Source organism: Melitaea cinxia, chromosome 3 (assembly GCF_905220565.1).
Source record: "Melitaea cinxia chromosome 3, ilMelCinx1.1, whole genome shotgun sequence".
In the NCBI taxonomy this organism is placed as follows: domain Eukaryota; kingdom Metazoa; phylum Arthropoda; class Insecta; order Lepidoptera; family Nymphalidae; genus Melitaea; species Melitaea cinxia.
Window position 1 is genome coordinate 12730697 of NC_059396.1, and position 27916 is coordinate 12758612.

The 27916-nt window shown below is 35.3% G+C and overlaps 1 protein-coding gene across 1 annotated transcript; it reads right to left on the minus strand.

Annotated features, from left to right (window-relative positions):
• Positions 1–27916, minus strand: LOC123669511 (MATH and LRR domain-containing protein PFE0570w). The gene is made up of 10 exons (XM_045603116.1): positions 27815–27916; positions 26621–27660; positions 25990–26084; positions 15535–15636; positions 14460–14644; positions 14250–14376; positions 13761–13967; positions 12410–12585; positions 1618–1751; positions 1–204 (listed from the first exon to the last, which is right to left on the minus strand). The coding sequence occupies exons 1-10, from the start codon at positions 27899–27901 to the stop codon at positions 123–125; spliced, it is 2235 nt and encodes a 744-aa protein (XP_045459072.1). The 5' UTR covers positions 27902–27916; the 3' UTR covers positions 1–122.

A 27916-nucleotide genomic window follows, 5' to 3' on the forward strand; every position in this document is an offset into this window, starting at 1 on the left:
TAAGATACAATAGCTTTATATATTTGATTAAACATGATTAAGGCAATACAATAAGAGACCAATGTTAACACCAACAGATAAGACTGTAAATATACCTAAGAGTAATATATAAACGTATATGTTTATTTGTGCACTAAAGACGAGAGCCTCTTTACTCCTGACTTGGTAGTGCCTTTGGTCTTCTTTGTCTGCTCTTTGACACCTCTGAAATTAAAAAAAAATATTATTTTCATAGTAAAACTTGTTAAAATGTCTCATGGACTTATTTGGAGAAAATGTTTGATTGCATATCGGCATCCCCTTTATCTAGGAAGGCCAGGGATCTGTATGAAATTGTAAGGCTGGGTTTAAGTACGAGATTAATTTTCAATGTAATTCAAGCCGTTTTCTACGTAAAAAAACATACAGAGTGCGATAGTCGATTTTGTCTCTGTCACTGCTTTTGTTTACAGATTAATGGTTACCTGGATTTCAAATTAATTTTGTTTTAATTAAGTTTGTTTTGTAATATTTACTATATACAATCTGATGAGTCAAACATTGTCCTATGTTAGGTCTAATATTCAATTCTAACAGTAAAAAAATAAACTGTCAAATGCTGTGTTGCTCATGTGTGTGTGTGTGTGTCGTCATGTTCAAATGGCCAATCAGCTTTCACAATTTTGCAAAGTTATTGCGTTATATTATTTTTCGTTGTTCATGAAACTTAAATATATATGAATAAAGTCGCTATAGTCGTTGCCATATTTGTTTCTGGTGTGGTCTGGTTCCGGTTTACCCCGTACATACATATGTCACAGACACCTGATAGCAACCCTTACTCCTTTTACATAAATAATCCGCTAACCTGTTGTGGAGCATCAGTCTCTTTTTCCAATATGGAGAATTAGACCTTTGTCCACAGATAGGACATTACAGGCTAAATCAAAAGATTGATTCATTCTGTCACAGCTAAATAATATTGCTGTCGAGTAGCGTTTTGTTCCTGTGGTGAGTCAGGTAACTGGTGACCTTAGCTCCTAGAGAGGGTCGGGGCAGGGTCGGTAACACGCATGCAATGCTCCTGGCGGGATTACTATCATACAATCGTAAGCTTGTTTACCACCATGTTTAAATACTTAAAAAAACTTAAATCAAATCAACCCTTTTAAACTTCGAGGATATTCTCGGCATCGCGTTGACAATGCTTCTGGTAACACTTTCTGTTCTACGGGACTTGTTGTTGTTGCTGTTGTTCACGGGCTCTTTTCCGCAACTCGACGTCATGGTGTGCCTTTTTTGCGTGATTGGCTGGGGGGCACTATTCGTGCCAGCCTAGCTCCTCGAGGAAGCCTAGCAGACCCTACACGTTGCCGACGACTTCCTGGAGCAACCTCGGTATCCCAAGGTGTAGTGCCCTGTTCTACGGGACTTAACACGATTAATGTTTTGAAACTCCCGATATTTCGCTTTCGTTAGTCGCCAAGGTCGAGGGTGACTCCTGAGTCATCTATAGAATTCAAAGTGCTCATAGTCCTTAATGCTTCTAGTGTTGGAGGCGTATATCAGCTACGGTATCGGTTTGCCACCAGGCGGAACGTACCTTTTTTCTGTAATTTAAAATAAAATAATACTCACAAGTATCGGGTGAGGTCCTCGATGTCGACGAGCATGGAGTCCTGCCCCATGTGCAGCTCGTCGCGCGCCATCAGCAGCGCCACCAGCGACTCGTTCAGAGCCTCGATCTGCGAGTGAAGCTCGTTCACAATCACCTGGAAAGAAAAGATGTAACCAAAAACTGTTCATTATAATAAGTTATAATTTTATGTTTACTGACTAAACATTCCTCGCAATTTCACCCTATTCATATAAACAGTACCTACTTTTTTGTCAAAAACTGATTGTTTATAATATTATAATAATATTTTTACAATATTGAAATAACAGTGTTCCGTCATCGTACATTTTTCGTGATTTTTACCGTTGTAATCGATGTTCTGCGTGAGTAGATTTATGCAGCAACAAAACGCAGCCTTGAAAAGCTGTTATGCGCTCACTGCCCGCGAGTTGAGATATTTGACAAAAACTTGAGGGTAGTAGCAACTAGGTGTGGCACACATGATCGCGCCGCGAACGCACGTCGTTATTCGGAACTCGACCGCCACGCGAGCTTCTATGCGCAAGTGTTATCATCAAACTCTAATCGTGATACAATAAACTATTAGCAATTGCTCTAAGACTTTGAAGTGATGTGCAGAATCCAACCAGCTGGTGTGCTCTAACGATAGTGGAAGTCATCATCGATTCTCTAAGGTACGTGGGTGCATTGTATTTTGTTGCTGCGTGCCTATTAACGTTCTGAACATCGATTACATCGGCAGATTATTCCTGGTCTGACCAAAGTGTAGTAAGAAGCCACCTATCGGTTTTCTTTGTGGAGGTGCGTTTGCTACATTTCTCTGGTGCCGAAACCCGGGATGGTTTCCACTAACCTCATGTGCTGTACCGACATACAATAGCTGTGGTATTTCTGGTTAAAATAGGTACTTTGTAAATCGTAATCATTCTATATTTATCGTTGTTGGTTGCAGAGTTATCATTTAATCGGAATATACTAATCCAAAGAAACGTTCAGTGTCAGTACTTACGGGCTAACTAGTCAATTTATCGGGATTTATATCGTAAAATCATCGTTTTAGTTTTGTCTTGAATTACTGTAAGATCAAATTAAGCAATCATCAATTTTTATCGGTGCTTAATTTACCTATCGGCTTACATTAATTCTTTTAGGCATTACAAGATCAAACTATTCATATTTGTACATCATTTCATACGTCATTAAGCGTTAAATATCGTACTATATTTGCAAAACATATTGAAATATAGTTTCATAATTCACGAAATCGAATTTTTATTTTTATTTTTTTCAATATCGGGTAGTTATATTTTTCCCACCGGTAACTCGCCAACTCATCGTGCCGGTTAGGTGAAACTATTTAATTGTTTATCCAACTAAGCCGTAAAGTAAATAGGTATTCACTTTTAACAAAATAATACGAAACAATATTAAAACTTCAAAATTCAAACTACGACTAATTTGTTCACTTATCATAATTAACCGTTTAAACGAAATACTTTAGAAAAAGATTGTATAATTATCATCGTTTATGTTTTTATATTTTATTCAAATACTTGTCAATCGAAGCGCATCTGCATCGATCGTAGGCATCGTACTTTTTGTAAACAATATTCCGAGGCATTAGGGTGGTAACACACTTAGTGAATAAATATAATTTTTATTTTTTTCTTTTAATTTTTTTTTTTGTTTTTTTTTGTTTGTACTCTGTTACTAAATCCAACTTAAAATGTCACTTTTAAGTAGGCATACGCGAAAGTCTAGTGCTTTGAAAAAATCTAAATCAAAATCTGAAGATTTCGAATATACTACGCAAGATTTGCCATCTTTGCGTCGAAAGCGGACAATTGCTATTAAACGTTTAAATAAAGCTTTAGAAATCGGTCAGTTAGCTAGGAGTGATCCCTCTCAACGCGACTTATTTTTGTCTTATCATCATGACATTAAAACCATAGCGGCGGCTTTTGAAGACGCACATTTCGGTATTTTGGAGATTTTAGATGATGCTTCTGACTCGGATGCTTGTTTACAGGAGCAATTTGATAACACGTATTACGAAATTGATTCTATTTATCGCGGTTTAATTCGAAGTGAAGATGAAAAGCAATCGAAAAGCGTTTCATCATCGTTAAATGTTCGGTTACCGAAAATAACACTTCCTAGTTTTTCTGGTAACATCAAGCAATGGCCGGAGTATTTTGATACTTTTAACGCTTTAATTCATAATTCTTCTTCACTTACCGAAACAGAAAAGTTTCACTATTTGGTGTCCTCCCTTAGCGGCGACGCATTATCCGTAGTTAAAGCGTTTCCTTTAACTCATGAACATTACACTAGTGCGTACCAAGCCTTATGCGCTCGATATAAAAACAAACGCGATCTTGCTTTTACTTGTTGGCGCGAAATTCTTAATATTGAATTTAAATGTAAGAATGCTAAGGAATTTCGTAAGTCTCTCGACACTTTTGATGAGAACTTAAGTATCTTGAAAACAATTAATTTACCGGTTCAAGACTGGGATTTCATCATTGTGTATCATATCTTATCAAAACTTAATACAGAAATGCGTCGTAGCTTTGAAGAAAAACATTCCGATATCGAGTTTCCGACTTATAATCAATTAAAACTATTTTTACAATCTAAGTGTGAGGCTTTAATGCGGGATACACATTTTTTGGAATTACCAAAATCGAATACTAAGCCTTTTCAAAACACAACTAAACGCCCCAGTGTGTCACACGCCTTAGTTACAGAAAACAATGAATCGCTTACGTCTACAACTAATAATAACAAACCTTCGTTTTATACTAAAAGGTGTTCGTATTGTAATCAATTGCATTCTATTTTATCGTGTTCCGAGTTTCTTAAAAAATCGATAGACGAACGTATTAAAACTGCCGAAGAAAAGAAATGGTGTTATAACTGTTTAAAATCTTCTCATCAATTAAAGAATTGTAATTCTTTATTTTCGTGCCGTATATGTAAACGTAAACATCACAGCCTACTCCATCGTGACAGTACCAATAAGCCACAACAGAGTGTGAACTCAGCAGCCTTATACTCGAGATCTCCTTCAAGGTCTACCGTGCTGCTTGCAACTGCTATCGTGCAAGTTCAGGATGCTGATGGAAATATGCAATCTTTTCGAGCGCTTTTCGATACTGGTAGCCAAAGTAACTTTATAACAGAGTCGGCAGTTAGACGTTTGCATTTAGTACCTAATCGAACTTCGGCAAGTGTTTGCGGACTCGGAGAAGCTTCTGCTCCTATTAGCGGAGACGTCACGTGTTGTGTAGGCACACAAAATAAAATATGTTTCAAATTAAATATGCACGTAATTCCAAAATTTGTAGCGATCAACCAATAGCTGAACTAAATTCATGCCGATGGTCTCACATTCAATCATTAACTTTAGCGGATCCCAGTTTCGATATTCCCGGACCGGTTGACATATTGTTAGCTGCTGATGTTTTCGCCGAATCGCTGTTAGGTCAGCAAATCAAGGGTAGTCAAAATCAACCTACCGCTTTCAAATCGTTATTCGGTTGGCTTCTCCTTGGAAAGACGTATTTAAATTCTCGTGCGGCGTTACTCACATCTTCTTTATCGTCCAATATCGATACCGAGTTAAACTCATTAGTGCATCGATTCTGGGAATTAGACGACGTACCGAAAGCAACTTCATTGACACCAGAAGAACAGCTTTGTGAGCAAAAATTTGTAGCAGAGCACTATCGTGATGCTTCTGGTAGATATGTTGTCAAATATCCGTTTAAAGATAATTCTGAACCTATCTTTAACGGCTCTCGCGAAGTGGCACTTCGACGGTTTTATGCAATTGAGAAAAGGCTATCAATAGATCATGAATTATCCTCTCAATACTGCGAATTCATGGCTGACTATATCGAGTCTAATCACATGTCACTTGTGCCACTTGATCAAATGGGTACAGGTAAATATTACATCCCACATCATTGTGTTTTACGTCCTGACTCGACTACGACTCGTCTTCGAGTTGTGTTTGACGCGTCTGCAAAGGATCGTAACTCTAAATCTTTCAACGATTCTCAATTAATCGGTCCGAAGTTGCAACCTGACATTTTCAAAATTCTTTTACATTTTCGGGAACATCAAATCGTAATCATGGCGGATGTCCGCCAAATGTATCGGCAGATTCTGATTTCGCCTGAACACCGCGAGTATCAACGTATTCTCTGGAGATCGTCGCCTTGCGATGATATTCGAGAGTATCGTTTGAATACGGTTACTTATGGTGTAGCCTCATCTCCTTATCTCGCTTGCCGTACGTTGCGACAGCTTGCTGATGACGAGGGGGATGCATTTCCACTGGCGAAACAGATCATACTCTCAAATGTGTACGTCGATGATGTTGTCTGCGGCTTTGACGATTTTAACGTTGCTCAGGAAGCAAAGACGCAACTTATCAAACTTTTTAACTTAGGACATTTTCAACTTCGTAAGTGGGTTAGTAATGATCCAAAGCTTTTATCTGACTTACCCATTGAACATCACTTACAAGGTTCAATATCGCTTGACCACTCGGAACCCTCACCTCTAAAGGTTCTCGGTCTTCAGTGGGACCCTTTATCGGATTCATTTCTCTTTTCGGTACAACCCTCACATCAAACTTGTACTAAACGTTCAATCCTAAGCGAACTTGCGCGAATATTTGATCCTTTAGGCTTTCTTTCACCAATCACAATCCAAGCTAAGTGCTTGATCCAAAAACTTTGGATTCTCGGTGTGAATTGGGATGAAACGCCACCCATCGAAGTCGTCCATTCTTGGGCTTCTTATACGGATCAACTTCCGAAGCTAGCTCAACTTCGTATACCGCGCAAACCTACCTGCTCGAAGTCCACATCATACGAACTGCACGGATTTTGCGACAGTTCTGAAGTCGCGTACGGTGCTGTGATATATTTACGTGCCACAGATGAAGCTGGAAACATTCAGGTCTTCTTTGTTTGTTCCAAAGCTCGAGTAGTTCCATTGAAGCGAATTCCACTACCGAGACTAGAGCTTTGTGCTGCAGTCCTGCTGGCTGATTTATATAAGTATGTTCATGATACGTGCCTTGCGCACATTTCAATCGATTCTGTCTTCTTGTGGTCAGATGCTACTATCATTTTATCCTGGCTACGCTCTCACTCGTCACGCTGGACTACTTTTGTAGCAAACCGCGTGAGTCATATCCAGGAAATCAATCCACCAGAATGCTGGCACCACGTTTCCTCCAAGGACAATCCAGCTGATATTTGCTCCCGCGGACTTTTCCCCAGTGAAATTCTGAATAATTCCTTATGGTGGGCGGGACCAGATTGGCTTGCAAAGGAAAAGGATTCATGGCCGTTGCATGTTGTAACTGTAACTCGGGAAGAAGAAGAGATTATCCAAGCTGAGGCTCGCAAATCAGTTGCATTATTGAGCGGACAAGGAGCTAATAACGACAATTCTCATTTTTTAACCTCTTTGACGCATCGTTTTTCATCGTTACAAAAACTTTTAAACGTTTTATCATATGTTTATCGTTTTATTAATTCAATTCGAAAGCGCTGTAACTCAAATAAAAATCTTTTCATAAATAACATTGAACGTCATAACGCCTTGATGCAGTTAGTAACACATACCCAAAGTCAAGAATTTTCCAATGAAATTTTAAGCTTACAAATTAAAAAACCTGTCATCAAACAGTTTCGTAAACTCAACCCATTCATCGACGATTTCGGAGTCCTCAGGGTGGGCGGCAGACTTTCTCGCTCGGGGCTGGAATACGAACACAAACATCCAGCGCTCTTACCTTCTGATCATCCGCTAACGTATTTAATTATCGATCACATACATCGTAGTTACTGCCACCCTGGTGTAAACACAACAATTTTCCTGCTATTGCGGCAGTTTTGGGTAGTGTCAGCGAAACGTGCAGTGCGTCGCGTTCTTTCAAAATGTATAAAGTGCTATCGACTGCACCCTCAACCGTTACAACCGTTAATGAGCGATTTGCCTGCATATCGTGTAAATCAGGTAAAGCCTTTCTCTGTCGTGGGCGTGGATTTTGGCGGACCTTTTCGCATAAAACTTGGTCCACATCGTGGCGCTAAAATTGACAAGGCGTACCTCTGTGTGTTCGTTTGCCTCGCGACAAAGGCGGTTCATCTAGAGGTCGTTTCCACACTATCAGCGGACGGTTTTATCGCTACTCTTCGGCGTTTTGTGGCGCGTCGTGGTCGCTGCACGACTATTCATGCGGATTGTGGTACCAATTTTGTTGGTGCCCGGAATCAACTGTCTTCCCTTATGGAAAATGCTTCACATGCGGAGCGAATTGAATTCAAATTCAATCCTCCATCGGCTCCCCACTTCGGCGGAGTGTGGGAGATTCAAATTAAAGCGGCCAAAACTCATTTATACCGGGTTGTTGGTGATCAAGTGTTAACTTTTGAAGAGCTAACAACGCTCTTCGCTCAAATAGAAGCTGTTTTGAATTCGAGACCGCTTTGCCCCGTAAGTGCTGACCCTAACGATTTATCAGCATTAACTCCAGGTCACTTCCTGACCTTAGAACCGTTAACTGCAGTCCCCGATGAGGATCTATCTTCAATTAACGTTAATCGGCTTCATCGGTGGCAGCTGTTACAATCCTTTCACCAAAACTTTTGGTCCAGATGGAAAAATGAATATCTGAATTCTTTAACGCAACGCGCCAAATGGACCAAAGATTCGAAACCTCTAGCTGTAGGATCGATGGTCATTATCAAAGATGACAACCGCGCTCCGTTACACTGGACCCTTGGTAGGGTACAGCAGCTTCTTGCTGGAGCTGACGGAGTCATTCGAATCGCAATGGTTAAAACTGCAACCAATAACGTAATCCAACGGCCTTTGGTTAAGTTGTGCCCTCTGCCACTGGAGGACTAGCTTCCATTGGATCTTATGTTTTTTAGTTTTAATCCTTTTTTTTTTCTTTTTTTTTTCTTATAACTATTAGTATCGCACCGTTTATCATATATTTTTTGTTTTACCTGAAAATACCATAGCTATTTTGGTGGGCGGGATGTTCCGTCATCGTACATTTTTCGTGATTTTTACCGTTGTAATCGATGTTCTGCGTGAGTAGATTTATGCAGCAACAAAACGCAGCCTTGAAAAGCTGTTATGCGCTCACTGCCCGCGAGTTGAGATATTTGACAAAAACTTGAGGGTAGTAGCAACTAGGTGTGGCACACATGATCGCGCCGCGAACGCACGTCGTTATTCGGAACTCGACCGCCACGCGAGCTTCTATGCGCAAGTGTTATCATCAAACTCTAATCGTGATACAATAAACTATTAGCAATTGCTCTAAGACTTTGAAGTGATGTGCAGAATCCAACCAGCTGGTGTGCTCTAACGATAGTGGAAGTCATCATCGATTCTCTAAGGTACGTGGGTGCATTGTATTTTGTTGCTGCGTGCCTATTAACGTTCTGAACATCGATTACATCGGCAGATTATTCCTGGTCTGACCAAAGTGTAGTAAGAAGCCACCTATCGGTTTTCTTTGTGGAGGTGCGTTTGCTACAAACAGGAAATATTAAAATTTTGAAATAACAGGCCGAAGACGGGCAGCAGCGTCTTCGGTGCGACAAAGCCAGTAAGTACTGCGGTCACCAACCCGCCTGCCCAGCGTGGTGACTATGGGCAAAACACATGAGTTCACGAGTTACGATACTGTTATATGTATCAGAAATAAAGGCTTAATAACATATTTTAAATTCTTTTAGTAGAAAATGGTTGTCCTACGACTTAATTTATTAACTGAATCATTTTAACTTTCTCGACCGTATTCAGACCGATTTCTCTATAGTAAAAAGATGAATAAATGTACCCACAAAAAATCTACTACATTTTCGTGACAAAGTCGAAGTAATTTTTTATTTTACCATCCCAGCGGTGACGTAAAAATGACGAAACAATGCATTTGGACAATAGCCATTGTAATCAAAACGTCACGCTTGACTCGGCAACTTGAAGTCGTAATTGCAAGGTCACGTAAAAAATTTGTCGATAACTTCTACGAATTTATTTGACGCCTTTTTTTAATAATAATTATACGATCCAAATATTAATGCTTCAAATACTAACATACATATGCTTACACATACATGAGTTTAATTAAAACTCTTTTTTTGTTGTTGTTGTTCATCACGATAATTTAATTACCGCAAGGTCGAAGCGTACTTAAACAAAGAAAAAACCTACGACAATATATCATATTCGAGAAAAATCAAAACGTCATTTCGAAAATATGGCGTAAATTAAACAAACATACAAATGTTTTTAATTGATCAATATCAATAAAGCCATACAAAGATATAAACAAAAATAAAATAACAAAATGAAGGCATAAAACAGTAATCTCAACATAATTTTTAAAAGCATAAATTTTTATGTAAAAATGTTTTATATTTATAATTTCAATGTGGACGATTGGTATAGGGAAACAAAAAATCCAAAAAAAAAAAAACGTTCAAGCAAACGGCGGGACCCCACTAAGCTACTTATATGTAAGAAATTATTTTTGTATATAAATTAACTAAACTGACAACATCATACGCTTGGCTCGCAGCACTTCATGTTCTAATTACACACATGATATACACACATTATAACAAGTGGAAGATTTTGTTTGTTAGAAATTAAAAAAAAAAAATATTAGTATTCAGTAATTTTAATTGAAAAAGTAGGCTATAAAACAAATAGCAACCAATACCTAGCAATATAAACGAAGTAATAAACAACGTATAAAAATTACGCCCTCATGTTTTTTTTTGACGTGACGTCTAATGAATCGATGAACGCCTGCATGCACGAAAAAGGATGACTCATTGTAGCGTTATGCGCATTACCCCGTTACGCTCATTGTACGCTTGCGCCGCATCTATCTCTCTTCCACTCGATTGTATATGCCTCGAGATGTTTTGGTTATGACGTTGTCACGTTAAACTATCGTCCGTAAACCAACTTTACAGACAACCAATTTTTTTTACAACTAGGTCGGCAAAGAAGCATACGCCTCACCTGATGGTAAGCGATTACCGGGCTCTGGCCTCCTTACTCACCACGCTTCAGCCTGTAATATCCCACTACTGGGCATATGCCTCTTTCCCCATGTAGGAGAAGGATCAGAGCTTAATCCACCGCGCTGCTCCAATGCGGGTTGGCGGATATATTCCCTACTATGAGTAACGATCGCTATCAGGTGTACATGATAACAACCGGGACCGACGGCTTAACGTGCTCTCCGAGGCACGGTGGGGAGACCCACAAGGACTGCACATATAGCCAGACCACGGCAAACACCTGTATGGCCAATACAAATGTTTGTCATGTGCGGGGATCGAACCCGCAACCGCCAGCGCAACGAGTACAATCCATGGCTGTAACCGTTGCGCCAACGCGGTATCAGTCTTACTCACCACAGGAACACAATACTACTTGAGAGCAGTGTGATTTAGCTGTGATCTTCTGCAAGGTCAAAGTACATCCACAGACGGATTGCCCCAGATTTCGAACAGGATATATCTCGCTGTGCCCCACCTCATCGCTCATCATCATCATAACTTCAGCCAATCACAGTCCACTGCTGGACATAGGTGCACCCCGCGCGCAGTCACCACGCCGGGCAGGCGGGTCGGTGACCGGGCTGGCTTTATTTATTTATTTATTTACACTTTTGCACACCAACACAAAAGTAAAATAAGATTAATGAGGTAAAAAAATAATAATAAATTTGCATTAGTTGCGCAGGCTTTGTTCAATATAGATAGATTCAATGTAGCGCCGTACCTGCAGCTGCGCGACGTTCATGTCGGTGAGCAGCGCGCGCGACACGCGGCGCCGGTCGGCGGCCAGCGGCGCGCCCGCCTTGGCCAGGCCGCGCCGCAGCATCTCCGTCACCGGGGACGCGCCGCGCGCCCGCCGCTCGCGCTGCACACGCACGCACACACTCACACTCACCACTTAAAACTATCTTTACTCTTCATATAATAAAAAGAAAAAAATAAAATAAACTGCACACACACACTCACTCACCACTTAAAGCTATCTTTACTCTTATAATAAAAAGAAAAAAAAAAAAATAAACTGTACGATTTAATTAGACGGGTTAAGAAATTGAAAAACAAAAGTATTTGGTCCAATTAAAGAATTTATTATTTATCTAAAAATGCGTTATTAAACGATAAAATTATGAAAGGCCGATCAGACCATGCAGGGAGTTAAACTACTGCTAGCTGTGACAACGAAATGCGAGAGCTTGCCGTGTTAAGTCAAATCTACACTGTTTAATTTCTAAGTTCAAAATTTGTCTTTTTTATTATCTCGAAAAATCCATGTTTCAAAAGATTTTGACCAAACTACTTTGGACTGGTGTGGCCATTTAAACCCTAACTCTTCTCGTATAAGGCCACAGACCTTCTGAATAGAAGATGGATACTTGAAGCTGTGCATAACACAGAATAAGATAAATCACTAAAAATATGACTATATTTATCAATTTCAAGGAATTCACAGATGGTGTGCTGTATATTTTATTTAAATCTAAGATAATAACAAAATAGTGTGTATATAAAAATTTGGTTTTAACCATAATCATCAGAAGCAACAAAATCTTACTCATTTTTTTTAAGTTGACATACTTTTTTAATATTGTTTATATACTAAAGATATTATAAAAGTTTAGAAAGAGAATTTAGATTTTAATTTTAATACAAAAAAAAAAAAAATATTTACCTCCATTTGTATACGAGCCATTTCTTTAGCTTGAGCCAGAGCTATTCTAGCCTCAGTTTGAAGAGTGGCCTGTAGAGCAAAGAAGTCTGATTCCTTGAATTCAATGTGTCCTAGAGATTGGGTCGACCGAGACTTTGAAGATTTTAGCATTAAGGATGTCGGACGTAGTTTTGTACCTGTAACACCAAATTAAAAAAATAATTGATTTTTTTTAAATAAATCTTCTGTTTGTTAAAAACACCATTATAACAATCATAACAAACTGTTGAAAGTATATATAGTAGGAGTATTTTATGATAGATCAGTCTCAAAATTGTTTTCTTTTTTTAATGTACAAATTTAAAAAATATAGATAAATATATAGATATGATAGAACTTTATTAGTCATCCCATAGAATGACGTTAACATAATATACCAGTAAAGATTTTCCATCAATAGTTGAAGGTCTATAATTTTGAATTGTGTAGGAATCTTCGTATGGTATCACTAATGCTGAACATAATGCATAACTTTAATGGAAAAACGACAGACATAAACAACAATTAAGAACAGTAAGATTAATAACAATTCAAAAGTGCTTTTGAAACCTACTTAAATAAAGAAATTTTTAATTTTGCCTTTTTTATTTTCAATAATTAAAAAAAATTATATTTTTTAATGATATATAAAATTATATATTAATACACGGCTGGCTAAATATGTAGGTCAGTGATAGTACAATTTTGAAAATTATATATATAATAAAAAATATTTAATTAACACAAATAAAAAAAATATAAATAATTTTATAAAGATCACGTAGCTAATAACACATTTCATCATTTTATTAAATTTAAAATAATTAGCACCAGTTCCAAAGGCCATACACACGAATGATTTTGTTATTTTTCACCATCAAACTCCACTTTATCTATTGAACACTTCTTTAACGTGTGAAGACAAGTTATTATATCACATTCAATATGTCAAATATCTATTAATTATTCATATATATTATATCTATTAATTATTATGAACTTACTATTACTTACTTTTTATTTATTTTAAGACAGTAAAATTGACTTGCAAGAATGAATTAAGACTATTAAAACAGAAAACCTTTTTTTCTGTCCATCTATCGGTTATTGTGTAAATTAAAGGAGCAATTATTTAGCTATTATATTTAAAACAAGACTGTTATCAAGTATTAAACAATCACACATTTAATTAACAACACAGTCATTCATTGGACTGTTTACATCAATTTACAAAATTACTCATATGTTTTTAATTATCTAATTGGCGTGGGAAAGTTTGTAAACAATAGTTACATCAATATTTTGCCATGCAATACAATTTTTAACAACTTACCACTTTGAGTATTTGTATTTTTCTCATGTTTTGTAATATTAACAGAGAGCGGTCTCGTTTGGTACGGATGATTGAAATTATTCTTGATAAACAGGCTTGATCTTGAGGAACTTTTACTATTACTGTTGAAATTTCTCTCAACATCTGACGCTTGAGATTCAGTGTCAGATGCTGTTTCATTCATAAAGCATATTTGTAGATTTTTCCCTGCACCATACATAGCACAAGTATTTAGCAAACACATGAATACAAGATTAAAAACACAGTGTTTGAGCCAATGTGATGATAATATGATGATGTTAAACACAACACACCCTCAGCCTTAATGATTGTAAATACTAAAATACAAATAGCACATTTTAAATTTACTTTCCCATCCCATAAGAATAAAAGCAACACAAATGGAATGAAACTGTCTGAGATATTTTAATAGAAATGTATTTATTCTTAATGTTAATTATATACAACAATGTAAATATAGTTACTTACCATTTTGAAGTCTTGAGTGTAAACTGGGCTTCTTTCCTGGTCGATCTATATGACCTAAGCTATAATAATCGTCAGTATCAACACCCATTGCTAACCTTTTCCGAATTTCTTCCCTATCATTACGTTTCTGTAAACAAGAGAAATAGCAAGATACCTAAAGATTTTATTTATACAGACGTAATATACTAAAATGTACATATAGTTTTATACTTTTCTATCATAAGGAGCGTCTTGAGTGATAGTAATAATTCTAGTAAATTTATCTAATACATCAGGATTATTGTCTAATATCGTTGGCCATTCGATGTCTGTTTCGGCACATTCTGCTGTACCAATAGCACGAGGACTTAACGCTGTATCAGAATAATTATTATAAAGCGTTAAATCTGGAGTATCTGACTTCAATAACTTAATTTTAAGATTATGCAAACTTCGTTTTAATCCAGTCCTTTCGCTGTCTGTATTATTTGGTATTTCGATAGACTTTTTCCTAAATTTATTTTTTAAATTCGTAACAAAACTTTCAAACATCTTAACTAATCAGTCTTTTAATTTTTGGTATAATATGGCATATGTCTTTAACAAATAGGTAACATGGGTAAACTTAAATAATAAAGTTTATTATCCTGTCATTCCTGTCACAATTGACATTTAGGGCAAGGACAAATACGTGTTCCATTTTTAATCTCTACTTTCTTGAAACTGTACTTTATGGTTTTATATTTTACTGCGTATTGTACCTAATCATTAATTTACACAATGGTTTTCTATAGCAGAGACAAAAAATACTCACTAGGCAGCAAATATTATCGACTGATTCGTGATTATCATACGTAATGGTATATAAATCTAGCAGGAATCGCGTATCCTTTTTATAATGTCTTTGTTCAGAATTAAAATATGGCATCGACGCCATCACACTTGTTTATTATTAAAGAATAATTACTACGGAGAACACAACGAACGCGCGTCAAGCTGTCTGTACTTTGTACAACTATCGAGCAGAAATGAATGTAACAATATATTATGAAAAGAACGGCTGACTGCCTACATTGTTGAATCACCGTAGAAAGCTGAACTGAGTACCAATTGGTAATTTTAACGGTTAATGCATGGATGAAGGAGACGTGGATTCAATGTGAATGTACACAGTAACAGTTATACTGTTTAGCGCCAAATTTAAAACTAAAAACTATTAAAGGTTTTAGTATTATGTTTGCCCATTGTGTCTGTTTATAGGAGTTCTAATAATAAGTCCAAACTGATTTAAAATTTAAATATTTACTTACACGTCTTTCAGCATCTTTAGCTGCTTTTATGTGACTTTCAATTGTATCCAAATCTAACTTAGGTAATGCTGTTTCTATGTTATATACATCGAAGCTATCTGAAAAACATAATAAAAAATTAGTCACATAAGTGAAAAAAATTAAGAATGGACTTTTAATTTAAAATATAACCCCTTTAACTACTATTTAAATAATTTTAATAGTAACAATTTAAATGATTGAAACCAAGGGTTTTCTCTCCGCTTATGTTTATGTAATGGTACACTCGTATTACTCGGTGATTAGGGTGAGCTGTGAGAGCGAACAGTGAACAAAGTTTTTTGAGACTTAAGTATATCTTAGAAAATTAAATGTGTTAACTTTCAGATTTTTACCAAAACCAATACCTATATAATATGTTGTCGTTCAATATATTTATAAACATTAGCTCTATGAATTAAAGCAAAAAAAATTCAGACCTCTTTAATAAACAGTAGGAATTGGTTCACTGTTGTGCACTTGGTGCAAAATGACCCAACAAATATTTAAGAGTGACCCAAGTAGATTAATCAATGAAAAAGTAAAATAAAATCAAATTACTGCTTATTCTTTTATATTTTGCTTGGACTACATAATCATATTAGAATATAAATAAGAAAAAGCGAGATTGGTGGGTACTGAATTTTTGTTATTGTGATGTCATGTCGTTGTTTGAAAGACCAAAATCATTATAACTTCAAGATCATCTCTATATAATACACCACCGTTTTCTTAAAGATATAACTATTTAAAATAAGTAACATTTTAACCTTGCTACTTCTATTTTTTTAGATTAGCGCCGGAATGTAGGTTATTACGCAAAATAAAAACAATTTGCTCATTTCATTCATGCAATTCTTATCGACGAACAACTCTTCAACAATTCGAATCGCTATTTTCAATTGGATTTTGAGGTGCATACCAATCTTTCGTTCTTGTAGTAAAAAAAAAAACAAACAGAGCCATGATGTAGTGTGTACCCGTACTGATTAACTAAAAACAAGGCACGATTCAAAACTAAGTATATTGAAAAAATTAAGTTGGAAGTAAAAGTTTTATCTTAGTATTATTTAGAATTTAGGTCACCAGTTCTTTCGGTACCGGGATTACCTGGTTCTTTGGTCAGTCATCAAGAAGCGGGAAATCAAATTTCAGTCCGGTTCTTTCGGGACTTTTATTTTAATTACACAATTCATTCTAAGGAGAACTAGAGATGCAAACTGAGTATTCAAGTGATGAGATTAGTAACGTGTCCGGAAGAAAAGGCTGCTATGGTAACAACATGACGGCGGATAGATCATAGATGGTTATTACTCATGTAGAATCAGCGCCTCTATGGAGAGATGAAAGGTTATAAACGATATCACGAACCGCCCGTCGTTGATGAAGATAGTAAGATAGTTGATGGCATTGGAGATCACATTTGGAGGACATCTGCAAAGGTGCAAAGAATATTCCACATGATGACGCAGAATAAATCCAATGTCTCAATACGAAAAATCGTCTGGTCCTCTTCAGTACTCTAAGCTTTCCAGCAGTTAGTTTGGCATTACTCTCCAAATTACCTCAGAATAGGACTTCAATCATAATGTAGGTCTCAAGGATCTTAATATTCAAGGAACTGTTCAAGACATTAAGAGCTTTGTGCGCTCGTTAAAAAATCTGGTCACCTGGTTAGTGTATGATACTTTGAAGAGATTGTATGATGATTTCTATATCAAAAGAGATTTATGTCAAACACAATCAAAAGCCTTTCAGGTATTAATGTCGTGTGCCATAGTTTCTCCGTTACCCCAAATAATGATTGCTTAAGAGGAAAGGGTACCGAAGAGACTTTTCAAAAATAGGTATTTGAATAAAATGTTTCTGTCGCGCTGCATGCCGCTACCGCGCCCCGCGCCATCTCCGCCCCGTTTTTTCTATGTGTGACTGTCGTGTTGTTAGTGTGCGTGTGCCGGCTATTCAGCTATTAATTGTTGACGATATTTTAGTATTCGCATCTTTCGTTTGTGATTGACTACGAGTACATATAGCGCATAGTGCTATTTTTCTGAATTTGGCTTGTTTTATTGAATTTGTTCTGCATCGTATTGCTGTGACTCGGCTTACTATTATTGAATTTCGTAAACTACTTATTATTTATGTTTTATTATTTTGAATTGGATACTCTTTGTGACTTGATACATGTCTATATTTTTGTGGGTAATTATCGAAATACTTAGGTACTTTATTTATGAATTAGGTATGTAATTACATGGTTGAGGTGTGTGTAAGAATGGGTAATGAAATACATACATAATTATAGTGTATACATGTAGTACATAGTATAAGTGTAAGTATAGTATATATATGTAATGTAGTACATACACAGTATAAAATGTTTGCCTTAGTACCTATATAATTTGTAATGTCTCATGTTTGTCGCAGTTATTAATACATGGGTATAGGTTATATATATTAATTAACATATAATTGCGGCGATATAATGGTTAAAAATAATATTATAATTAAAGAAAAAAAAACAAGAAAAGCCGCCTGCGTGAAGAACAACTATTAGTAAGTCAATTGAAAAAGCTGGAACAAGATAAAAATTCAATAATTACACAAAGATAGCTAAATAAATCACACCAATTTTAAACATTATGTACTGTACACTTACAAAAATCATGAAGGCGACTTTTTCAATTATTATTTTATTTATGTTTTTTTAGTTAGGCAAATTACGTAATCGATTGATTTTTTTTAAAGAGTGGTTGATTAACATGACATAACATAACAATACACTTTATTGAACACCAACAGAAAATAATAATACGTATCAGATTGATTTTTAACCGACTTCCAAAAAAGGAGGAGGTTCTTAATTCGACTGTATTTTTCTTTTTTTTTTTGTATATATGTTACTTCAGAACTTTTGACTGGGTGGATCGAGTTCGACTTGTACGCAAAGGAAAAAAAGCCGACTTCAATTACATCGACATGTAATACAACAAAGGTAGACGAAAATATAGACAAGTAAATACGCGTTATTAAAGATTACTCAAAAATTTGTTATCAGATCTCGATGAAATTTAAATATGACTACACGATAAACATCAGCTTTCGATTAAATTAAAAATCATCAAAATCGGTACACCTAGTAAAAAGTTATGCGGTATAATACAACATAGGTCGACGAAAATAGTCAAGTAAAAACGTATTATTTATATTACTCGAAAAGTTGTTGTTAGATCTCAAATAAACTCAAGTGAGACCAAATGACACACACCACCTTTCGATTAAAAAAAAATTTGTAGAAATCGGTCCACTCAGTCAAAAGTTCTGAAGTAACATACATAAAAAATACAGTTAAATTGAGAGCTTCCTCCTTTTTTGGAAGTGGGTTAAAAATAGAAACCGATTTTACACGTCTATAGAATTCCTAAGTCGACAAGCTTGAACAGTGAAAGATTTAGTATAAACGAAAGAGGAGTGAGAGGGAAATTCAAGAAGTAAGCTTTCCTCAGAACGAAAACTGCGTTCATTGGAATCACTAAGAAACTTAAATCGTCGTTTTAGATAAGCAGGTACAACAGGATTAAAAAGAATAGAGTAAAGTAAGTTGAGAATATACGTATTCCCGAAGTAAGGAATTGGGTGCCACTCAGGGCGTAACTACTGCCGTATCAGCCGTATCAATGATACGGGGCCCCCTATTTACAGGGCCCATAAGGTGTGTAAGCAAAAATCAGTAAAATGCTATCCACAATGTCACTTAATCTTGTGCTTCCTAGAAAAAAGAATAAAAAAAGTGTCATACATACCTATAGAGTTTTAACTTCAGAAATGACTGAAGTCTGAAAAGCAGTCCCCTTTTATCCGAGTCAAGCGTGCGCCCAATTGTTGATAACATTCTGTATCGTTTATTTCGGGATTCAGTTAATCATTATGAACAATTAATTAATCTTTTTTATATAAGAATGGGGCACACAAGCAGACGAAGCCATCTGATTTATAACGGCTACCGTCGCCCATGGCCTTTAGAGAAAAGATGTAGACACTAGACGCTTTAAAACCCCCAAATTTTAGCAAGGTCATTCCACACTTTGAATGTACGCGGAAACATTGCGCACGAAGCTCGCACATTGGTTGCAAACCACTGGTGGATACAATTAGCACCACTAGACTTCTTGACATCGAAATAATGCAGAACACGACAAACGACACTACTCATAGTGCACATTACGTATCGCGTGTTCGCACCGTGGAATGCTCGGTGGTGCTTTTCCCTCATCGTCAAGAGTTGAATTCGACGCAAAAAGAGTGCAAAGAATTTCGCTTACTTTTTCGCATAATATGCCAGAGAGCCTTCAGGTTCGCGCAATGATGGAAGTGTAGACTAAAAAAAGTTACCTTCGACAGCTTTTGTAAGAAACAAAAGGCATGGGTTCCATTTGGAAAGTCCAATAGTCTCTCGCCAATTCTGCTGTATTTGAACTTTGCCCTAGCGATTTACTACCTGTAAGACCTGGAGGCAGCGTTGAATCTCTTCTTCAGGTTATGCGCCTGTGAATCCCCCATATAGATGCGGAAGATTCATAGGAATTCACTAATAGTATTGGCCTCACAGGCTGAAGCGAACGATCCCCCGCATCTATTGCTGCAGGTCAAGGCTAATAACTCTCCAGCTTGGAACTACAAGCTCTTTAAATTAGCTTAAAATCCGAAATTCAAAACATTCATTCCATTAAAGAACTCATGGAATTATTACTGATAAAATTCAATAGCCTTGCATCCAATTTTCCGGAGGTATTAACTTGATGTTTTTCAAAACTAAAACTGATAAAAAATTACCTAAGGATTTCGATGGAACAGGAACAGCTACAGCAGACTACACTCACTATTGTCTATTCTAGGAGGAAGTTATAACTTATAATCAATAAATATTTATTTTAATTCAATGCAAGCATTTTTTGTGAGAAATCTTTACCCATCATTTGCCTGCCCCCCCCACTAATTTTGATACAGGGTCCCAAGGTTCCCGGGGTTCCAAGGAATGCTACGCTAGTGGGGCCACTTGAGTTTTTTACGCAATTCAGAAATATGATTCTATTTGCGAAGTCTAAATACGAATCGCATAGGTACATAGATTCGACCAAATTTAATAATCTGCTCCTCAGTAATGTCAAGAAAACTACTAAGCAATTTTTTACCGATGAAAAAAAACAGAGGAGGTTCTAAAGTCGCTACGTACCTATATTTATTTATGTTTGACCATGCATAGCTTTTTACAAAGTATTCCGAAATTGATAAAAAAATATATTGGAAAGAGTAAACCCCGAAGTTGTTTTTCGCCTAGGAGGCGAGGAAGAAGCGCGGCTCGCAGCTTGCTTGGCTTTGGCATGGAAAAGAGCAGTCCTAATTTTTTAAACTTTCTTATTGTATTTTTTATTAGTGTTACGGTAATAATAATCATAATATACTTTTTTGAAATCCTTGTATTGAGCCCTTTTGATACCAAAAACAAACAACACAGTTATTTACCATAATTATCATTGTTATTTGTTAGCGAAACCCTTCGTTAGCCCAGGTTTGCACAGTGTTACAATAAAAACCGCATATACAAATACGGTTTTATTGTAGTTATGAAAAGAGAAATTATTTAATTTCTGTTAATACGAATTTTAGAAAATATCGACTAAAAATAACATCACTAGTGTATCGATATAATTGTCGACTATGAGGCATCACTTCGCTGGCGTATATACGTATTGCTTTGACCCTTCCCTCCCCCAGACCTATCCCCCAAAAAGCAAGAAAGGGACAACTGCAGCTCAGACCGTTTTAGGTATATAATTTTTGACCAAAACAGTGTTTCGTAGTCGACTGTTTTCTCCTCAAAACATGGCAATTTTTAAAAAAATTTTTTTTTTTGAAAATAAAAGAAGACTTCGGCTATGCGCCTATGTTTTCATTTTTTTGAAAATATGCATATATTTTTTTTAGTGAGTGTCTGAAAATGTACAAAAAATTATGCAATATTTCGAGTTTTTTAAGTCTCCTAATTCCTATGATAATAAAAATATGAAAAAAATCAAAACATATGGGCATGGTCATGGCAGCAAAGAGTTCTATGTCACAAAAATATTTGATCTAGTGTCATTATCCAGGGAGAAAACAGTCGACTACGTTTGTATGGAGAAAGACCCGGTACCCTTTCCTCTTAACGGTGTCAATCACAATTAAACCCTATGGTACTACGTCAATCGTGTTCGAAAGTGAGAAAAAGTACAACGACGTATCGGCATATATACTTATATGTAATGTAAATTTATCCCAGCAGTGTACATCTTGAAAAACTAACAGGTACAATGACTTCTCTTTTTAGAATCTCTTCTTCAGGATAATAAATCCCTTTTAACGAGTGCCGCGGAAAATTACTTAAAATTCAACGACAACTACGTAAATGTTTGATTATAGTAAACTTTTGAAGGATAATACTTATTATATATTATAAGAATAAATAAAAACCTAAAGTACTGGGAAATCCCGGTTCCGTTAAGACAAAATATCGAAAAACCCCTTTTTTTAAAAACAGAGCGATTATTTACGGGTTTTTTATATAAACTGCAGGTTTATGTAAAAAACACTATTGCGGTTTAATGGGTGATATGTTTTATATGGAAACTTATAAAAATAAAATAATGACATGAAATATTTTGGTTTATGTATAGGAAAATATATTAACTAATTAGTGATAAATACTTTTTTTTTAATTTATTACGCGTTTTAATAAATATAAGAGTGAAGTTATAAGATTGAAGAAGTCGATAAATGGCTAAAATTAATATGATCACCAAAAACAGACCTATGGAATTTTTTTTTAATTTTACTTTGTATATATGAGCTACTCTAGCAATATATTACTGCATAACCGTCCAATACAATCTTTACTAGTCCTAAAAAACGTCGATAAAGTAAAATGTGAATACTAAATGCCTCATACAACTAAAGAACCGCATATGGAAACAGATTCTTTTTCTCGTAAATGATTTTATTGTAAACTAGCTGTTGTCCGCGACGTCGTCTGCGTGAACGCATTTACCTGTTTCTTCTTTACATTTCATATCTACAGAAAGTGCAGTGACAGAGGGAGACTGTCTTTTGTAAATCAGCCTGCTTCGAATAAATGACTTTATGGCGATTCTGCTGAATTAAGTCATGAGTTGTGACTGAAGCAGATGGAGAAAATAATGAATAAGGAATACAAAATGGGGTAAAAATACAAACCTATAGGACTTCTCGATACACAAAATTAGTGGTTTGGCTCTCCGCAGCCAAAATGTAAAGAGAGTCAGGACTGGTGACAACTCAACAAACACAACAGCAAACACAACAAAACAACTATTAACATCGCCAACATGATCAAACTTAAATTATTTACATCCAAAAGGGGATTGATGTTGATGTTTTTGAAATCTCATAGATGTCGATGCTTTAAAATTTGTCTTGATACTACTTATATTCATTTCATTATGTTTATCGGCCTAAGTTACTTATATTGCGTGATTTTTATAGTGTGATGATAGCTTATAGCATGGTTATTAACATAATAACAACAACATTTAAATATGCGTCGTTAGATTACACGTTGTTACAGAATGCATTAAAGAAATAAAGGTTCACTGCTCGTTCCCCATAGGTGATGATAGCCTGATAATATGTAGCCTATATGTTGACCCGTCTTCTTAATAATATTCGTGCCAAATTTGAAGTAAATCCATGTAGTACTTTTTGAGTTTATCCGGGACATACATACAGACAAACAGAAATTCTAAAAACTATATTTTTGACTTCGGTATCGATTGTAGATCGCACCCCAAGTATTCTTTTAAAAAAATATTCAATGTAACCTGCCATTTTATTATATGTATAGATATAGCTTTGCTTACGCGCTCACGAAATGTATCATGTGGAACGAGTTTATCAGAGTAGCTCGTCCATTACATAAAAAGTCAAATTTAAAAATGAGCCATGATTTTTTTTAACGCAAACGTAATCTAAGGTACCTGCGGCATATAAGGCCCGAGGTGTAATAAGGCCCACATTTGAAAACTCGCGCTAAAATACTTCTATTCCGATTCAAACTTAACTCACACATGCATAAGACCGATAGGTATACCGCGACATTAGCTTGCGGCCGGTTCGCGCTACCATCTCGACAGTAGCAAACGATTTGTGACGGGCTACGCTACAGAACTCGGATTTATAATTATTGGTGACAAATAAATGTAAGTATTTTGATTGAATTTCTATTAATTAATAACGTAAGATAATTTTATTAAACTTGAGATATAAGAGTATATAATTTCAATGGTTTTAATCCAAAGTAAGAGCTTTTTTGTCCTAAATTGATGGTTTTATAAAATAATGCTAAATGGCTAATAAGGCCCACTGGAGTAGGTAATGGGCCTTATTGCCCTATCTTTCTTATCTAACTCAACATATTTTTTCTACTCACAGATTTAATAGATATGCCTCCACGACGGGCTCAGTGGACGCATGAAAATTTGCGTTCTGCTATGGCAGTTGTAGAACGAGGGCTGTTGACGCAGTGTGGTGTTGCAGACCAATATAATATTCCTAGATGTACGCTGAGGATCCACTTGAAAAGTGGAAATATAATAAGACGCTTAGGACGCATTTCAATGATAAATGAAGCTCAAGAATTGAGAATCATAAGATTTGCAAACGTTGTGTTGCAACTAATCCCTAAGCTTATTTGTAGACAAGCATTCATGTTTTGCGACAAATATGAGCTAAAACATAACTTCAACAAACACGTTGGCCTTGCTGGCAAAGATTGGCTGAAGATGTTTTTGAAGCGGCATCCAGAAATTTCAAAAAGAAAGGCACAGTTCATGAATCTATCCAGGGCATAAAAATTGAACAGACCAATCGCAAGCCAACAATTTGAAGAAGTTAAAAAATTATATGACGAACTGGATGTACATATTAACACACCCGGAAAAACTTTACAACGTAGACGAAAAGGGATGCCGGATGACTGTTCATAATCAACACTGTTTTGGCGCAAAAAGGAGCTCGACGAGTACATTTAATTGCACCAGAGCATGCTGAAAATGTATCAATCGCTATATGGGTCAATGCTGTCGGGACTCTTATTTCACCAATGATAATATTTAAAGGGCAGAGGCAGAAGCCTAAATTTAGTGACAATTTACCAACTGGCAGTTTCATAAAAATGTCACGAAAGTCATGACAACCGAATCATTTCTGGAATTTATGGAAGAATCTTGGTTTTGCCGCGCTTGCAAAGAAGATCATGTGTCGGGATATGCGACAGTGTGTTAAATGTCAAATATGGTACCACGAAAAATGCCTAGGATTGACCAAAATTGATAAGAAATTATTTAGTTATCATTAAGTAAATTAGTACCTATTTTTTAAATGTTTTTTTTTTTTTGTTTGTTTACTCGTAAGTTCTTAATCATTAAAGTACAATATTTCTAAATGAATATAGTTCCGAATCTCCTAATTGCAAGTTTGATTTAGAATATGTTATTTAAGTCATAAGAAATTTTGTGATAACTTAAAAAGTGGCTTAAGTTAAGTGGAGTTTTAACTTCTAGGGGGTAACCCTAGGAGTTAAAAAAGCCCATTGTCAATATCTCTTAAGTGAATGTAAAAAAAAATTGTTGGAATGATTAGCTGAAAATGTCAAATACTTTGTTTTGTTGATAATTTAATAAAAAAGGAAAATTTTAATATTGGGCCTTAATTTACAGTGGTATTTTAATAAAGCCCATGGCAAAAGTTTTTAAAAATGGTTATATTTCTTTCCATGCTGATTTCTATATTACTCTTTATCTTTTATTCTCATCCTCAATAAAAAAACTTTTTCCTGAACCCATTTATTTTTAATATTTTAAAATATTTTTGGAGTTTTTTAGTTTTAAAGTTAGGTGGGCCTTATTTGCCGCAGGTACCTTATTACACACCACAGAACCTTTATACACCTACAGAACCACCCATTTGAAGGAACGCAGATATGAATCGAATACCTTATAAATCTCATAGCCTCTCATAACTCCATGTCTTTATGATGTTTATAAGATTTTTTCCATATATAGGGATGGCGTCGAATTATTTAATGAATGGAATGCGCTAGTTCACTGTTCGACAGGTCGCTTTACATAAAAAAAAAGTGATTACGTAAGACTATAAAATCATCACCCATGATGGATGTTCAAAAATATCTTTTACAATGGAATGGATGGATTAGATTCCGAAATCAGATAGTTCGAAGTAATATACAAACTCTTTCACTTTGTAATACCTATTATCAAGAAATTTCTTCATGCATGCAAAAAGGTATTAATGAAAAATAAATTAATTTGTGTATTTTTACTAACAAAAGTAATAGAACTTACCGAAATCAGGTTCAACTTGATTATCATTTTTACGGACGGACACGTTTTGACTTTTTGGTACATTTTTTGTAAAGTTTTGTCGAACTTTTGATTCACTGAAAAGTAAAACACAATAAGATTATTTATAAAATTTCATTAGTGCTATAAAGTATTCTACTACACCTCATTTAAACGAATACACGAACTTTAAAACAGCTGAGTCCACGAACACTTTCAATTGCTTTAACAAGCTACGAATGTTCTTTACTAATACTTGCTACTTAATTTGTTCGAATTATCTACATTGACCGCGTCAATTCTATTTAAAACTTTTGTTAGATCAACGTATGAACTATTATGTATGTACATGCTATTTTGTTTAAAACATTTTTTTACTATTATCTATTTGCCCAATAAAAAATAATGACTTACAAACGAGTCTACGGATATAGGTACACATTGTAAATTTGGTATTATGTTTTTAACACTTTTAGGTGTTTCAGGAGGGCTAATATATTTTTTAACTGTGAAAAATAGTGAAAATAGTTAAAATATTATATTTCCAACCTAGTAACATTTACCATAATATTTTTAATGGAATTAATTGAATTGATATTTGCAATAACAATAATAAAACAAAATGAACACATACACGTAAGTCTTGATTGAGTATTGATTCATTTTGGATATGAGCTTATTTTGTGTGCTCCGCTTCGTATTTTCAATGTAATGACGTGACCGCGCGCTGGTTTCACTATTAAGATTCGAGTTGCTAGGTAATATATTGTTCGAATTCCCATCAGTAATAACGGGAATATCTTTTTTATTTTCAGTCCATAGCTTATCTCGTTCGCGCATTTCGTTTAATTTTGGTATAATTTTTCTTAATTCCGTGCTCAATTGTTTAATGGTGTTTTCGACATTATGACTCAGTTGTTCCGTATCGTATTCTTCCTCATAAATATTAATTTCATCTTTTCCATCTGACAAAAGTGCATCTGTTATTTTATTGTCAACGCTGTTGTCAATTAATAAAAATGTAGGCCTACTTATATTCATTTCAGTCCTCGTATTACTTTCATTTTGTTTATTAATGTTAGTAACGTCTTCCATTTCATGGTCATTAATAAGATCTGGTGATGAGAGAGTTTCAATTTTGTCATAAACATCATTTTCTACTAGCTTTTTTATGACGTGATTTACTACATCACTTATGTTATTTATGGTGGTTTCTATTGGTTTCACAAAACTATCTTTGATGTCCTTTCTTAATTCTTCTAAGTCATCTTCAATATTAATATTGTAGTTTAATAAATGCCTTATTTCGTCTTCAACTTCTTTATTAAAGTCACCTATGATATCAGTCGTGTGAAAATTGTTTTCTATGTCAATGGCTGAACAATTGTAATCATAGTTTATTGAATCGACGTTATTGTTATTCTGTGATATCGTTTTCAGCAAGTCTGGCATATCATTTTTTGGAGATGTAATGCAACTTTTGACTTCTAAAGATAAATCGTTACCTAAGTTATCTTTTTCCAAATGTTTAATATCTTGGTTGTTATTATCGCCAGTAAGTTTTCCGTTGACCAATGTTTCATTAAAAGTTGATCCTACTATATCCACGTCCAAGTCGTCGTCCGTCATCTCATTTTCTGAATGATAGAATGGTTCAATATTTGAAGAATATTCCTGCGTACCGTTAAATTGTATTAAAAATAGAAAAAAAAAACTTATTTATATTAATAATTGAATAATACAAAAATAATATTCTAAGTTTTTAGTCATTTTCACTATACACATGTTTAATTTCTAAAAGTCTTCGGATTAAATGAAATTATGTCACCTGTAAAGTGTGGGCCAAGTGTTGGAAGCCAGGATAATTTGGATTTACTATTCCTCGAGGTACGGGGTGTACACTTTTTTCAGACATTTCATCAGAGTCCGA

What these genes read in the sequence shown, in the direction of transcription:
- LOC123669511 (XM_045603116.1), bottom strand. Translation starts at nt 27,901, where the DNA reads ATGTCTGAAAAAAGTGTACACCCCGTACCTCGAGGAATAGTAAATCCA. An exon ending in ACGCTCCTTATGATAGAAAA is followed by an intron (nt 14,377 to 14,459) that starts GTATAAAACTAT and finishes TCTTGTTTACAG; the next exon opens with AAACGTAATGATAGGGAAGA. An exon ending in GAGGACCTCACCCGATACTT is followed by an intron (nt 205 to 1,617) that starts GTGAGTATTATT and finishes TTTTAATTTCAG; the next exon opens with AGGTGTCAAAGAGCAGACAA.